Source organism: Cariama cristata, unplaced genomic scaffold, assembly GCF_000690535.1.
Source record: "Cariama cristata isolate BGI_N322 unplaced genomic scaffold, ASM69053v1 scaffold9058, whole genome shotgun sequence".
NCBI classification, from domain to species: domain Eukaryota; kingdom Metazoa; phylum Chordata; class Aves; order Cariamiformes; family Cariamidae; genus Cariama; species Cariama cristata.
The window spans coordinates 1016-17196 of NW_009631618.1; the positions used below are offsets into that span (position 1 = coordinate 1016).

Below are 16181 nucleotides of genomic sequence, written 5' to 3' on the forward strand. Positions count from 1 at the left end.
CGTACCTTAAAATTTGTGTAATCTTATTTTGTGTAAAGACTTTGATTATAGGTGGACGCTTCTCTCTTAGATCAGGGGTTTTGCATAAGTAAAAGGGGTGCCTACATGCTTCTTTGTGAAGTTTTTGGACATTTGTGTGGAAAAATCGTTTTCTTGGCATATTCTGCTGGAAGCCTTAATATATCAGGATTCAGTTTGTTATATACGTCTATTTGAGGTGTGAAAATATTTGTAACCACTAACAACCATCATACTTCATAAATAATCTCTATAAAATTTTGGGCCACCCAGCATGCTGGTTAAGCGCCGTTTGAAAATTTATCACCACCTTAGTGCTGATTCTTTTGTAGGCTAACCAAATACAGGCTTTCTGTTTTCCTCGTGTCAGGAAGGAGTTGTAGGTCACTTCTTAGAATGGGAAGTTACACTGTTTTTCTCTGGAATGTAACAAATTGACTCCATTCTGTCCCAGAAGTGATGGCAGTAGTAATATTAGAGAAGAATGTTTTGAGTCAGTCTGAATGTACGCTTGAAAAGAGAACTGTTGGCAAATCAGTGGAATGATCTTAGATTTAAATCAGTTTGGTGGGGAATCTCGTTTTGCTTGTAATCAGAATGTAGTGTCAGTTACTGCCAGTTTAGCTGATAAACTTCAGCAGAGGCAGTGTTTGAGACTGCAGGGCTCACTTCTTTCAGATCAGTGTACAGCCATATTGTATGTGAGAATGGAGAACTGAAACTAGGTGACTTCTATGTAAAATATATCAGTTCTTCCCTCTGGATAGCTGTGGAGCAAATATTGATAGTACCCAGCTGTTTCAGTGTCCGGTCTTGCAATCAGTTCTTCTGTGTATTTCCTTTCATAAGGAAACTTTGACCCTTTGAACCTCCAGTTGACTTCAGTGAGACTATGGGTTTTGTTAGAACTACTTGGATACAGAAATAATTGTAATTTGGACCTCAGGTTAGCATGATCAGTAGCAGATATCTTCAATAAAGGTCATGTCCCCGTAAATGAAAATCTATACTATTTTTCTTTGCTTTGTCCTGAAAGAAAATGTAATGCTTAAATGAATTTTTGGAGTTGCGTTTCACAGCCTTTTCATATGACAGAAATGACTGATTATGCAGGCTGTCTGGAAGATCCGATAGGCAAACTGATGAGAAAATAAGCGATATTTATAGGAGAGGGAAGAGACTTAATGAAACAGTTGCAACAAAGCAAACATTTTAAAACTTACTCAGCAGGTTTTAAGTTAAATTATATCTACCATACTTAGCTTTTCCAACAATGTAACTCCCTCTTCCTGTTAATATGGTGATTTGAGTTCTGGTTTTTTGGTCTCTTAATCACTATAATTTGTAGTTTCCGTGGGGAAGTGATTTAAAGAACAAATGTAGTTAAGGTCAGAACAGGTAGTCTTGTACTTCAGAGAAATCAGAAATTTTATTTCAGATCTTTATTTTTTTTTAGCAACACCCCCCACAAGTTACTAATGTAAGAAGATTGCTTTGGCATGTTTGTTGCTTTCTCTTTATTTCATTAACAGTTTTTTATTTACTGGTGGGCTCCCTGGGTAAGGTGCAGACACTTTGGATTTACTGTCTAAATAAAAGCCTTGTTTTAAACGGGCAATTCTCATGAATTCATGTTTTGCAGAAGGCTGTAGCTTTATAAACCAAAATATGAATTAGGACAAAATTTGACCTGATAGGACTTGGAAAAGTACCTTCTGTTGTATTTGTATGGTACTAATGAAAGAGCTATAACTATTTCTGTGGGATTTTAAAATATATGATTTATAATATTTACAGTAAATAATCATTTTATGCCACTCATTTTCAGTTACTCTTGCAGATTATTGCCATAGCTCATGTTTTGTCTAATGCATTAACGAGTCATTACAGTTAGTTCTTAACCTTCTGAAGTGTATTAAATTAACTGAGTGAAGAAAATGTATCTGAGATAGAAAGAGCAGTAACTTCTGAGTTGTTCTGCTAATTAGGAAATTTTTAGTAAACATTAGCTTCTTACTCTCTTGAGTCTTCATCAAAAGCATGTGAGAGACGATATGATTTTTTCCCAGGTATTTTTTTGGTTTTTTTAGACTCTGTTTTTTGGTGTTTGTTTTGTTTTGTTTTTTCGTTAGACTGGTTTAAAAAGAATTTTGTTTTAATTTTTTTTTTATTGCTTTGTTTCCAGAATTACAGATGGGCTTGTTTGCTTTCTGTTCTTCACTCGTTTGCTTTTCATTTGAGACATACTGCTTGATAAGAATGGAGAGAAGACAGAGAGAGGGAGTCAGTGAAGTAGCTATTTTTGTGTAAAACTAACCTTGAGAGGGATACAAGGAACTTGGAATTAGAGATTTTTCTCATCCCTTTCATCTAAGCATGTTTTAAGTGTACTGTCAGTTTCAAGAAAAGGTAACTGCTACAGCTGTACCCACAGCATTGTCCTGAGGGAGGGAACCTTGAGGTAGAAACCTAGAGACTGGAGCTTTAAGGCAGTGACTTACAAATGGCTGTACTGGAAGGAAACTTTGAGATGGTTTTGGGTTTAGAACTGACTTAAAAGCAGGTTTATGTTATTTCAAGAAGTTGTATGCTGTCATAATGATTGGAGGGGGTGACTTTTGTTAGAATATTGTGCTTGTGTCAACTTGGGGAAAAGACAGTGGAAAAAAGCTTAAGAAATCTGCAAATTCCAGAGTAATTAAATACTCTCTTCTCTTTTTTTTTTTTTTATGATTAACATTGACATTCCTAGATTTGGAGCAAGTCGTGGAGGTCCTCTTCCACCAAAATATTGTGTTTGTGTCAACTTGGGGAAAAGAGAGTGGAAAAAGCTTAAGAAATCTGCAAATTCCAGAGTAATTAAATACTCTCTTCTCTTTTTTTTTTTTTTATGATTAACATTGACATTCCTAGATTTGGAGCAAGTCGTGGAGGTCCTCTTCCACCAAAGAAATTTGGTAATCCGGGGGAACGTTTACGTAAGAAAAAATGGGATTTAAATGAGCTGCCCAAGTTTGAGAAGAATTTTTACGTGGAACATCCGGAAGTGGCCAGGCTTACTCCGGTAAGGCTTCAGATTCTGTCTGTTCCATTTTGCCTGCAACAGAAAATGTCGCAAGTGGAAAAACTTGTAGGAAGTCTGGGACAGTGTGTAGTAGAACTGTCTCTTCATTAAGCTTGTTTGATACATGTGTACTCTGCAGGATACCAGTTCTAGTTGCCTTCAGTATTTAACTGAAGGCAAAGGTGATGCTTCTGCTTTTAACTGTTTTTATGCAAGATATTTTACATTGGGTCACGTGTAAGTCATCATCGTAATGCTTGTCTGGTCTAGCTATTCGTCAGTGTAGATAAGACTTGGAGAACTTGAGAGTTGCAGTACTGAGGAGGCCCTGAAAGAACCTAAAATAATGAGCTAAGAGTGGCAGAAATGCATGAGAAACGTTTGAAATCAGTATTTTATCATAATAATAACTTGGGCTGAAGGAGGCCATGGGAGATCTCTAGTCTAATCCTCTACTGAGAGCAGGGCTAACTACAAAACTAGAGCAGGTTGCTTAGTGCCTTGTCCTTTTGAGTTTGAATATCCCCAGGGATGGGGAGAGTTTATATCCTCTCTGGGTGGCTGTCCCAGGGCTTAATGTTTCTCATGGTATTTTTTTCCCCCCTACTAATTATTTGCAACATCTTCTCTATAGCGACCCATAGGGTAGTTGAAAATAGCAGTTAAATCCCCGTTAGTCCTCTTTTTCCCAAGCTAAACAAATCCAGCATGCCTGGTCTTTCTTCATATGGCCTGTACTCCAGCTTCTAGCTGTTCCCCCCGAAACTGGATGTGCCCTGTTAAAACAATGCCAGACTTACAGTGGGGGCTCAAAACTGGACAAGGTACTTTCTGTTTACTCTGTAGCTACAGTTATCTCCCCTTCCTACCCAACCTGAGTCTAGAGTCTTCCCCCCTCCCCCCCCCTTAATGTCTTTTTATATTTCTAAATATAAAGAAATTTCATTCTTAACATGAGGAAACAAACAAACAAAACGTTCTTATCCAATTACATAGACTTACAAATCTTTATGTGAAATACCAGATATTTATATGGCATAAAGGAGTTGAAGAAGGCATTGGCTTTTTAAAGATACAACAACTTAAATTAGTGAACCACAGTTAGTGTTAGCAGCTGTAGCTGTCTTTGCTTTAGCCAGCTAAAAGAATTTCCACATTTTTCCCAGAAGTTTTCTTTTTTCAGCTTTTCATTGATGCTCAGGAGATTCTCACAAATAGTAAATTTATTGCTTTGGATAAAGTGCATGTTTGGTATTGATGTGTATCTTTCTGTTGGTGTTTGTGTTTTTTGTTTGTTTTTTTTTTAATGAGCATTAGAATAAGGTCATGAATTGTGGAAGCACATTGCACAGTGCAGTCGGACTTGCAAGATAACCTAGACAAAGATAAAACACTTTTTGTAATTGTACAATTATGCTTGTGTGGATACCCATTTCAGAAATACTTCAAGAAGTTCCATCATTTACAAAATTTGTGAAGTCTCAGGGTATCATTATGACATTGCCTGGGCTTCTTTCATGCAGAAAAGAAGTACTGGTGCCGAAAAGATTCCAGGCAACATTTCTGAGTTGCAAGTTGTCCGGCAAGAGGAGCTCTGTGTTTAACCACCGCTGGAATGTGTTAATTGAAGGAGGGGAACTGCCCTGCCTTCTGCTTGTTCGTAATATATTAGGGCCTATGTATTTTGTTTAGATCTTGGCGCTGTCACATAAACCATGTTTCTTACCTGATCTTGTGTTTCTAATCACTTTTGAAGCTGTTGGTCATTTCTGACCTCTGGAAAAAGAGTCTTAATTCTTAAAAACACTATATTAATACACTTTTCATTAAAAAGAGCTGGTTGGAAGAAAAGAGAGACAGTAGTCCTTCTAGGCTACATAGAGTGCTCATACCTCTGAATATTGGAGAAGCTATGTGATAGCTCAATCTTAAAATCTTTAGGAAAGCAATCATTTTTAGGTCTCTGTTTCAATTCAGTTCTCTAATGAAGCTGTTACCCAGAGGTGTGAAGTGAGTTAATAGTTAGAAATACGCACTTTTAAGTCCCTGCTGACATTTGACATTTGTCTTTGCTCTCCCCACCACCCCCCCAAATAGTATGAAGTTGAAGAATTGCGAAGGAAGAAAGAGATAACAATTCGAGGAATGGAGGGTTGCCCCAAGCCTGTGTTTGCCTTCCACCAGTGTAGCTTTCCGCGTAAGTATTTTGCCATTCTTTAAGATAATGAGGATTACTCAAAACCAGTAACTGTTTAGGCCTGCTCTGTTTTCTAGAAGGTCTTCTGAAGCCTCAGTTATCCTTTAAGAAATTTTTTCTTAAATTCTTAGAGTATGTGATGGATGCCTTGATGGACCAGAACTTCACAGAACCCACTCCAATTCAGTGCCAAGGCTTTCCCCTAGCGCTCAGTGGTCGCGATATGGTGGGCATTGCGCAGACTGGCTCTGGGAAGACACTAGCAGTACGTATTCTTCCCCTTTATTTATTTATTCAGTTTTCCTAGTTGCTTTGCAGAAATTAACCTTGGCTGCTTGTCAGTAGTTTTTGGGCTTGTCAGTACTACAAGCATAAAGTGAGATGATGACGTGTTTTATAGCTTGCTTGCTTGCGTCACGGGTGAGACTTAAGTTTCATCTCAACTGGCCTGTCTTACTCACAGGCGTGTGTTTTGTGTGTCTTTTCGGATGCTTAGTCACTTCTCTTTGATCTATGCTTACATTGTCGTTTAAAAAACAGTATGTGCTCTTTAGCATATTTGCTTTACTAACTGCACAAGTTAAAATAAAAAACAATTGAGTCTTCAAGGTATACATTAATTTTATCTGAAGTGGTGAAGAAGGAATTTTATCCTTTATGAAAAGCATTGATTAGGGTCAAGATTGCTCAATTCTACTAATTTAGGCTCTGAATTTAAATGAGTCTTCCTTTCAGAGGTGCTGAGCAACTATATTTTGTGCTCATATCAAAGCAGATATGGTTGGTCAGCAGCTCTGAAAATCTCTTGTTCTGTTGGATAAATGCGAGTATCTGTTTTTGCAGAATCCTGGGTTTTAGATAGCCAACGTTTCTTGCTGTCTCACATCAAGTGTTGGCCTTTTGAGGGGATGTCAGGCTAAATGGGCTCTTGCTGTGATCCTGTTCTCATGGCAGGAGGTCATTGGCATTGAATATTGAAGTCCTGTGTCTTGACTCAAAGTTCTTCTGTTTCAGTACTTGTTGCCTGCAATTGTTCACATCAACCACCAGCCATATTTGGAGAGGGGGGATGGCCCAATTGTAAGTGCTTGTTGATTTTTCTTCCTTTTTGTGTGTATGGCATGACATCGTTAATGAGATGTGCACTTTAATTGGTATATCAGCGTAGTGAGTAGAGGAATGTTTACTATCACAATGTGAACATCCCACTCAGTTGAAATTCTGTGCAATTGCTGACATAGTCTAAAGATATTTAAATGTTTTAGCTAATAAAGAGCAGATGGTCCAACCTTGCTTATGGTATCTGTGCGGAGCCCTTAAGTTGGGGATGTGTATGCAGCTTGACTATCCTGAATCGTTTCCTTTTGCAGTGTCTGGTTCTAGCACCTACTAGAGAGTTGGCCCAGCAAGTGCAGCAGGTGGCTGATGATTATGGCAAATGTTCAAGACTGAAGAGTACCTGCATATATGGAGGAGCGCCCAAGGGTCCCCAAATCAGAGATCTAGAAAGAGGTAATTTTAAAATGAGTGTTTGCAGTTTCTGGAGGAGGTGGTATTGTAAAATTTCTGTAAAAAGAAAATGATCTTAAAACCTGTTTGGAAGGGGATATGCGTGAATGAACGGCTATCTCTTTTTCCAGTTACAAATGAAAGTCCCCGAGGTAGTTGCCGTATTTGTTGTGTAGCGACTTATTTGGGTATTAGATTTCCTTTCTATTTTCTCTTTGAACTTCCTGCTTGTGAAGATGGCCAGGATAGGAGGGGGAAAAGGAAACTTACCAGAAAGAGAACAGGTTATTTTGAGGAAAGGCAGTAGCAGCAAGGTTAAGGAATCATTTTTCTTAAGCCAAATTTCAAGTTTTCTGCATAGGCTTGATCAAATAATCAAACTTAATTTCTGAATGTATAGAAACTACTTCAGGCAGTGCATTTTGGGTTGTTTTTTTGTGTTTTTGTTTTGGTTTTGTTCTTAAACACTAGACTCTCTTTCTGTTCATGTACCCCATAACATTGTGTAACTGCCTTTCTGTACATAGCAAGGGGCTGGAGTTGGGAATAATGAGGAACTATGGTTCTACAGCAACCACTGTAACACAGTAGTGCTCAAGTGACCTAACCTTCATTTCAAGGGCTAGTTACATATAACTTCAAATGCAGGAATGTGCTGATGGCTTTCATCTTCACTAGATTAAAAAAATGCAATAGAATTATGTGAAAAGATGTAAGAAGTATTACCGAGGTAAGCTTATATGTACAGATCTATGCAAGAAATCAGAAAACTTTACTTACCACTGCCGTTTGCAGAGTCGTTATTGAAAACTGCAGTAATGGGATAAAGGCATGCATGGTGGAAGGCTGTGGCATAGCTTTGTGCAAGAAAATGGTGGTGCATTCTGTTTCAAAAGTAGCATCTTCAAAGGAAGAGTCAAAGATTACATGAGACCTTGGGAGGATCAGCTTGGTGGGGTTTTGTGCACCTTTCTGGAGTGCTGTAAAATAGGTGTTCTGCTTACAAAGAAAATCCTTTGGTTAGAGGATATGGATGGGTTCAGTGCTTTCAGTTCTTTCAGGTGTAACTGTCTTTGGATGATTGCTTAGTATTTTCTGCAACAAAGATTGTTGAATAGGTAAGAGTCCAGAAAACTTTTTTTTTCCCCTCAGTTGTGATCTTTGGGGTATTTAGCAAATTTACGTTGGAGGAGTATATCTTTGACAACAGATTGCAGTTTATTCAGTTTCCTTGGCAGACCAGTGACTCCGTTAGAAATCTAATTCTTGCATGAGCTTTATAGAAACTAGAAGTATGCCCGGCTTGGTCAGCTCTGAGGAGTCCGGATTGACACAGACAAAAAGGTCTGGGTTGCCACGAAATACTGTGCTTCTGTAAGTGCAGTATCAAGAAAACTGTTGGGGTTTTGCTCTTTTTCACCCCCCTGCTTCCCTGTTACTTGCCTTTTGTGGACATTTCAGTGACCCTGAAGGACTCACCTGTAAGATTTAGGAATTGGTGGAAACCAGTCCCTCCTTTTAAGGAATGTATAAATTGCCATACCTCATATTAGTTTATGAATGTTTGAATTCTGTTTTTATACTAGCAAATACAGGCGGGATGGTTGTCTGTCACTATTGGTGCATAATTACTCAGTGTGCTTCGGCTCTATATATTAAAGAAAAGAAAAAGGTGGAAGTAATTTGACCTGTATAGCAAGAGGAGTGCTTCATGTTTGATTAGCATGGGGAGTTCAGCTGGAGTTCGCTCTTGGTTTTCTAGAGGGCTCTCTGGACTACTTAATTCAGGATGAAGGTGGGTCAGGCTTGAGTAGAAGCTTATTTTACTTCTGATTTTTGGACAGCTCTTCACTGCATGTTTTCTGACAGTAAGCTTTTAGCTTCTATACTGCATTTATTATTTTAATGGCACTGTAACAGTAATTTCAGAATGGAAAAAAAATATTAAAAGAAACTAGGGCTTCTACTGAAATGACTCAATCTTGGGTACGAATGAGGGTGGTGCTTTTTTTTTTTAAACAGTTTTGCTCTGGAAGGTGATTCATTCTGACTAAAAATATCAGTTGACATTCAAATGAAGAGCCTTACACTTTTTCCTTATTCTGTTTTGAAGGCGTGGAGATCTGCATTGCTACACCAGGTCGCTTGATTGACTTCCTCGAGGCAGGAAAGACCAACCTTCGTCGGTGTACGTACCTGGTGCTGGATGAAGCGGACAGGATGTTGGACATGGGGTTTGAACCCCAAATTCGTAAAATTGTTGACCAGATAAGGGTGCGTGAACCTTGTAACAAGACAGCCTCCTTTTGTTTCCCATTTGAAATCCAGTACCTTAATTAAATCACTTTTCCCTTTTTCTTAGCCTGACAGACAGACTCTGATGTGGAGTGCCACCTGGCCAAAAGAAGTGCGCCAGCTTGCTGAGGACTTCCTGCAGGACTATGTTCAGATCAATGTGGGAAACTTGGAGCTGAGTGCCAACCACAATATCCTGCAGATAGTGGATGTATGCATGGAAAGCGAGAAAGACCATAAGTAAGCTGATTTTCCTACCATTTCCCTTTTTTTGGTTGTATTTACAAATCTACATTGCTTTGTAAGCCAAATACGAATTCCAAATAGTGAAGTTACTTGTATTATTTAACCTTTGAGTCTTACAAAATAGGTAAGTCCTGTAATTAACTAATCTGTTATGTATATTTGAACCATACCAGTGTACAACAGACCTAAATTCTGTGTAAGTGATAACTGACCGATGTATGTGGATGCATGTTGTTTATATTCTCAATGTAAGTTGAGAGAGTCCTCCTCTGTTCTTGTATACATGGATATATATCTTAGCTCTCATGTCTATTTTAGACTGATACAACTGATGGAAGAAATCATGGCAGAGAAGGAAAACAAGACTATCATCTTTGTGGAGACAAAGAGGCGATGTGATGATCTCACTCGAAGGATGCGCAGAGATGGGTGATTAACTTCTCCCCCCTCCCTTGTTTCTAGTGGGAAGCAGAAATTGTAATCAAAAGCAGTAAGGTTTAAATGTTCGTGATGCTATTGTTGGGAACAGCTTGTCTGTTCTTTTCTTGGCTGAATTCGGCCTTAGCTTCCCAGAAGATTCCGGTCCATCAGAGCATTAGTGCAAGAGGGTATTTGTAAGCTGTGCAGCTTTTAGTGTATCAGAGTACCAATATGCAGATGGGGACTGTGTGAATATATAGCAAATGTGATTAGGTGGTTGTTTATGTAGGATTAACGTGCAAGAGACAAACCAGTATACATGCTAGGTAGATACTGGCCAGAGGACAGGGACTAAAATATTTCTCAAGTCTTTTGTTTTTTGCCTTTTTACCAAAATGCCAATAAAGCTTCCTGTTGTCTTTAATGTATGTACTTTCTGCCTATACTAATGTGCATCTCTGTTTGGCAGTTGGCCAGCTATGTGTATCCATGGAGACAAGAGTCAGCCAGAAAGAGATTGGGTGCTTAATGGTGAGTCCATCACGGAGGGGAGAATTAACTCGGGCTGCTGTACGTAATTTACCGAGACATGCTTTTCTCTGATCTTTTTTTTTTTTTTGTCTTTATACCCAGTAGATACATTTCAAAAGAACTTCCTTTTACCTTTGTACTGTTCATTTTGGTACTTGTATTTGCCTTTTTTTTTTTTCTTTTGATGAAAACACAATAGCAAAATTGCTCAACCCAGAGAGCTGAATTTTGAAAAATAGTTGACATGTTTTATCCTGACTTGCTGGGATTTCTGAAATTGGCCCATCTTATCTAGATTCTGGAAAATGAGCATTTAGTGTAAATCAAGTTCTGGTAACTTTATCTTTTTGAAAAAATCTTACTTCATAGCATGCTTTGTTTTACAGAGTTTCGTTCTGGAAAGGCTCCTATCCTCATTGCTACCGACGTTGCATCTCGTGGGCTAGGTTTGTACACATAGACCACTCTTGCCTACTGCTGCGTATTTTTCTTCTTTGGACTGAAATATGTTTTCTTTTTAAAAAAAAAAAAAAAATTCAAAGCGTGATTTTCCCCCACATGTGAAATACGTTTTTTAACATTAATCTTTTTTTTTTCTTTCATATTCAAAGTCTCTTCCTGCTCCTAATGAACAGGCTTTGGTCTGCAGCAAGGCCTAGGCATGACCAATCGATCGCCAAGAGGGAGAAGAGACGTCCAATTATGCAACCCAACCCTTCCACCACACTCACTTCTTCCCCAAATCCAGCTTTTGTTGCTGGATGATAGGGATGGATTGCTCTCAGTTCAGAGCGTGTCAGATAAAGTTGAAGTAGGAAGTTGTGGGAGAGCATTTCAACAGCAAATAGCTAACATTCTCCCCATATGACACCACCAAAAAAGATTTGAACATACCAACCCCAGTGTATACGCATGTTTACCCCACAGATGTGTTGACATCTGAGAAAGCACTGCTCCAGATCTTTGGTCTTGACATGTAACCTTCCCTCCTCTGTGTTCCTTCTAGGCAGGACCACTGAGATCATATATGGCCTTTAACATCGTGTTACCCAGATGTGTAATTGAATCAAAATCGCACAGCTCCCTTCTGGTAGTGTGAAAATGATCTGTCTGGATGCATCAGTTGTGCCCCCTTTTTTAATAAGCATATTTGTATTGTGAAACACTGTGTGCTAAGCACAGTCTTTATACATCTGCCCACTCTAGAAGAGGAGGATGGCTTCCGAAATGCGGAGTTTGATAACAGACATTGAATACTCTACCCTCCCTGAGTTTGATAGAAGATAAACTACTTGGGGGTTGATGTCTCTTTGTAGTAAATTTTAGACAAAATTACTGCAAATAGGTGCAAATAAGCTCAGAGAAATCTCTAGTTTGTTAAAAATCCCAGGTGTCTGAGCTGTCTTTTTTTTATATGCTGAAAGGGTGGCTGTGCTGTGCATCATGTGGTCACTTTTAATACAGGCAGACCGTTACTGGACTTGGCAGCCTTTGTTCACACAACCTTCACCCCTCCTTCCCCTCCCCCCTCAAAAAACGTCCAACACTTCCTCAGAGAGGTGATTATATGGACTTCAGTCTCTGCCCTCTAGGGTCATGTCTGGACCTGTGCAGTTAGAACTTGGGCCTGTTGGGAGAAGGGACTGAGGCCTGAAACCAGTTTGTATGAAAGAGAGCTGCTTTCTCTAGCAGCATTTTTTAAACAGGCTTGCTATGTGCTGGTAGCTTCTTTGTGCATCTTGCCTAGACATTTAAAACAGCCTCACCCCCCTCAAAAAAAAAAAACACTCCCCCCAAAACTACTCAATTGGATAACACTTCAGAAAACAGTCTCCCCGCTTCCCGTCCTCCACTTCACCCGAGCTAAGGGGGAAAGGTACCAGAGTCTGTTTCTTGTTACTCAACAACATCTCTGCTTGTTTTGGGGCCCTGAGTTTGCTGCTTCTTAAAATAAGTCACTTAACTGGCAAACTTCTGGACGACTTCTCCAAGATCCTGGAAAGTGAAGGCTTCTACCTAAATAAGATAAAACAGGGGCGCGCGCCTTTTGGCTGAGTCACCAGGGCTTTCCCTCTTCCTAATGGAACATTGGTTTCAAAAAAGCTTCTTCCAGGTAAGTTCTGAGTCCCGTAATGACTTCTTTGTGGTAATTCCCTGGAGTGAGGTCCTCTCTCTGCACTGATTTATTTATTTTTTTTTTACTTTATTTTTTTTTTGTTCAGTCTATTAAACTAAAAACATTGAATTTGTTTTGTTTTGTTTTCTTTAACAGAAGCTTTGATATCAACTGCAGATCATTCTCAGTGCAGGGGTGGGGGCACATCTACATTGATGGTCTAAACAGCTCTCTAGACTAGCATGTTTGCTAGTTTTATCTCTCTCCTTGATTAATAATTGGAGGCTGTCTGTGCCATAGGGTATTCTGATGATCTGACAAAGGGACTGTTTCCCAGGTAGCTGTCAAAAACTATTTGCAGTTTCAATTCTTGATCCTGCTACATTATCTTCTAAAAGCGCAGGAAGATTGTGAATGTGCGCAAACACTTTGGAGCATGCTAGACTGGAGAAGCCGAGTCTTGTACTTGCTCTGGTCTTTTCTTCAGCAAGCTGCGTGCTCTGCCAGGACAACTTTCTAGTCTGGAAAACACCCTTGCATTTTCCTCTTCCTGCCTTCCCATTCTTCCCACTCCTCCCCAGTCAAGTCAGTTCCGTCTGCATTGGTAGCCACAATTCCCTGTGCTTTCTGCCGGGAAAGCACGTCCTTGTATCTTGTGTGGTAATTCAAGTCATTTTGCTACTGATGGATGTGCAAAACGGGACTGACTGAGGATCACGTAGCCTGCAGCTTGTCAGACTAGTTACGCGCTGGCTGTGAAGATGCAATCTGTCATACGTACTCCTCTCTTTACTTCACTTTCCCTTTTTTAAAAAAACTTGCATCAAGGACCCTAGCTGGAGACTCGCGCAGCCCCCTGTGAAACCTGCCTTCTCACTCCCTTTTTTTGGTGTGATTCAGGACTTTGGAGTCAGCAAAGACTGAGGAGCCCCCCCCTTTGCTGTAATAAGAAACAGACATAAAGTCCCCCTCTTGTCACTACAACCCTCCTGTTTTTATTTTTCCTACAACCCCTTTGAAATTGATGCAGTCTGGGCAATAGATGCAGTCTGACCCTTTGGATGTAATTTTTGTGTCTTCATTTTTTTGACAATTGCCCCTAAGAACCCCAAATAGGGGACAAAAAGCGTTGGAGGACCTGAAACTTTTACCTGAACCCAGGTTCTCCGGCGCTTCACAACCAAATGGGGCTACAGAGAAGCGTCTAAGCCAGTTCACAGAGCGAGCGTGTGTGGGGACTTCTCGCTGCCATGGACCCTTGATGCATGCTCCCCGCGCTCCAGTGGTCCCGTGTCAGAGGGCGGAGTTTTCGAAAGGAGGCCGCCAAAAATAAAAGGCAAAGAGACGGGATCGGCTGCAGCGGTTTCCCACAGGAGGAGGGAGTGTGCATCGGTCTGGTAACAAACAGAGAATGTTTCTCTCTTTAAAACAAAAAGCCAAAAAAAAAAAACAACAAAAAGAAAGGAAATCACAAAAATCTGTGTTTTATCTTGGATATTTTCAGAATATTCTTCTTAAAATGCAGATTTTTAATTTTTTTTTTAATGAGCTGTTAGGGCACTTACTATAATACCATGCTTTTTAAAAATACTGTATACTGTAGTAAATAGATGCTTTTGGTATTTGAGGTGCTTTCACTGAAGCGTTACACTACCATTTACTTTGTTTCTGTCCCATAAGTTTAAAAAGTCTGTCTTCCCATAAGGCATGCAGTTCTGATCTCCTAAATTTTAATAGTATTTCGCATACAAAACAATTTTGATAATTTAATTTCCTGCTTCTGTCGGACACTGGAAGTAGGGAATTGCTAATGGAATTCTGGATTGTCCAAATTACGAAAGCTTGCCGGAACTGGACGGAACAACCTGGTCAAATGTTAGTGCAATGCATTCTAGTGCTGACTACAAAGCTGAGTTAAGATATTCTAGGTCTAAATAATTTTAAATGAATTGGCTATAATACTACTAATGTAATTGGAGTGTCTTAAACTTTAGGCTAGGGAAAGTAGTTCACTGTATTTTATTAGGACTGTAAGAGTAAATATTTTTAAGATTGCCTTTTATTTCATGTTACTGAGTGGAAGGTAAGTGATCTCATTACCGTTATTATTTGTTAGACTTCTCCCAACAGAGTAAAAGCTTTACTGTGGCGGTTCTGCCCTTCCTCCACCCCAGTTTGCTCTGTCTGATGGTGGCATTTTCACTTTCCAGATTGTGGTTTTTTTAAAAAAAAGTACAAAATTCAATTTGCTTATTCACAAATGTCGGTGTCTTTGACACAGGAAGACAGAGAAATGCATTCCGGGGAGGATGAATTTGAGTGCAGGGCAAAACTGCTTTAAAATTGCCACTGGTTTTCAGAGGACTGATCTTTGATCCTGGTGATCTTAAATTTGAGTCTTCTACTCTTTTGGGATGAGTCTGTCTTGTATTTATTCCATGCAATTACTAACTTTGTATTTTTTTTTCTTATTACTGTCACCTGCATTCGTGCTCCCCACCTTTCGTTGGCACGTCCTCTCTTCTTCTCCCCTTTCCTCAACCCTACCCCTTCACTGTGCTTCGCACCTGGGCACTTCACAAGACGTGGAAGATGTTAAATTTGTGATAAACTACGACTATCCGAACAGCTCTGAAGATTATGTGCACCGTATTGGCCGTACTGCACGTAGTACCAACAAAGGTACTGCCTACACCTTCTTCACACCAGGAAACCTGAAACAAGCCAGGGAGCTTATCAAAGTGTTGGAAGAAGCCAATCAAGCCATCAATCCAAAACTGATGCAGCTTGTGGACCACAGAGGAGGAGGAGGTGGTGGTGGAGGTAAAGGCACATGGGAGAAGGGCTACACAGGGAATAGGTTCCCCATTTTGAGGGAGGGCAAATTAGAAGAGGGTAGGGAAGTAGTAAGTGCAAGCCTTAAGGTAACAAACAGATTAGTAATAAAGCTGTGTTGTGCCTGAGGTCATAACACATTTTATGTAGATGTAGTATTTCTGTCCAACAGAGACATAGTCCGCTGTTTTACCTTAGCTGTAGAAGACTTTTTCTCTTGATCAGGTCTTCGCGGAGCTAATTTTGCTTGAATTAATTAATTCCTTGCAGCTCCTGCCTAAGCACAGGCAACAGGATGTGTGTGCATGCACATGCAAAACTGAAATCAGTAGAGGGATGCACTGACTTTACCTTCAGGGACCGAGACTATTTTTCCTCCCGTTCCCTGAAGGAATAATAAGTTTCCTTATATGTCCAAGTTAGCCCTGAATTTCTTCTGTTTCTTGTGTCTCCAAGCACATGCATTCACAACCCTTTTTGAACTTCGTGTTTATGCCTTGAACAAAACGAAGAGGCTTATGCACAGCTGTGCAGGGGAAGTCAGTCAGAAGAACTTGTTCCTTGCGGGCAAAATTGTGGATGTAGAAGGGGGAGAAAGGGTGGCGTAATTGTACCAGAGTTCATTGTTTAAGACTTGTTTGCGGTACTAAATCTTTAATATATCCATCGCCAGGAGGTCGTTCTCGTTACCGAACGAGCAGTTCGGTAAACAACCCTAACCTGATGTACCAGGAAGAGTGTGACAGGAGGCTCCGGGGAGTGAAAGAGGGCCGGAGAGACTCAGGTGGCTTCAGAGACCGTGAGCGTGGTGACAGTTATGCCAACGGAGCCAACAAGACCTATGGCAGTGCCTACGGGAGCCCAAATTCTGCTTTTGGGGCAGCGCAGAGCCAGTATGGTTACACTCAAGGGAGCTATGGAGCAGCTGCCTATGGCACGAGTGGCTATGG

The 16181-nt window shown here is 40.1% G+C and overlaps 1 protein-coding gene across 1 annotated transcript; it reads left to right on the forward strand.

Annotated features, from left to right (window-relative positions):
- Positions 1-2931: 2931 nt before the first annotated feature.
- DDX17 (DEAD (Asp-Glu-Ala-Asp) box helicase 17) lies at positions 2932-16174 on the forward strand (the record flags this gene model as incomplete). The annotated part of the gene is made up of 12 exons (XM_009706027.1): positions 2932-3082; positions 5180-5279; positions 5411-5544; positions 6294-6359; positions 6650-6791; positions 8902-9062; positions 9151-9323; positions 9648-9758; positions 10219-10280; positions 10667-10726; positions 14980-15219; positions 15905-16174. Coding segments are annotated over 12 exons (1670 nt in total), but the record flags the coding sequence as incomplete, so codon positions are not given.
- Positions 16175-16181: the final 7 nt, after the last annotated feature.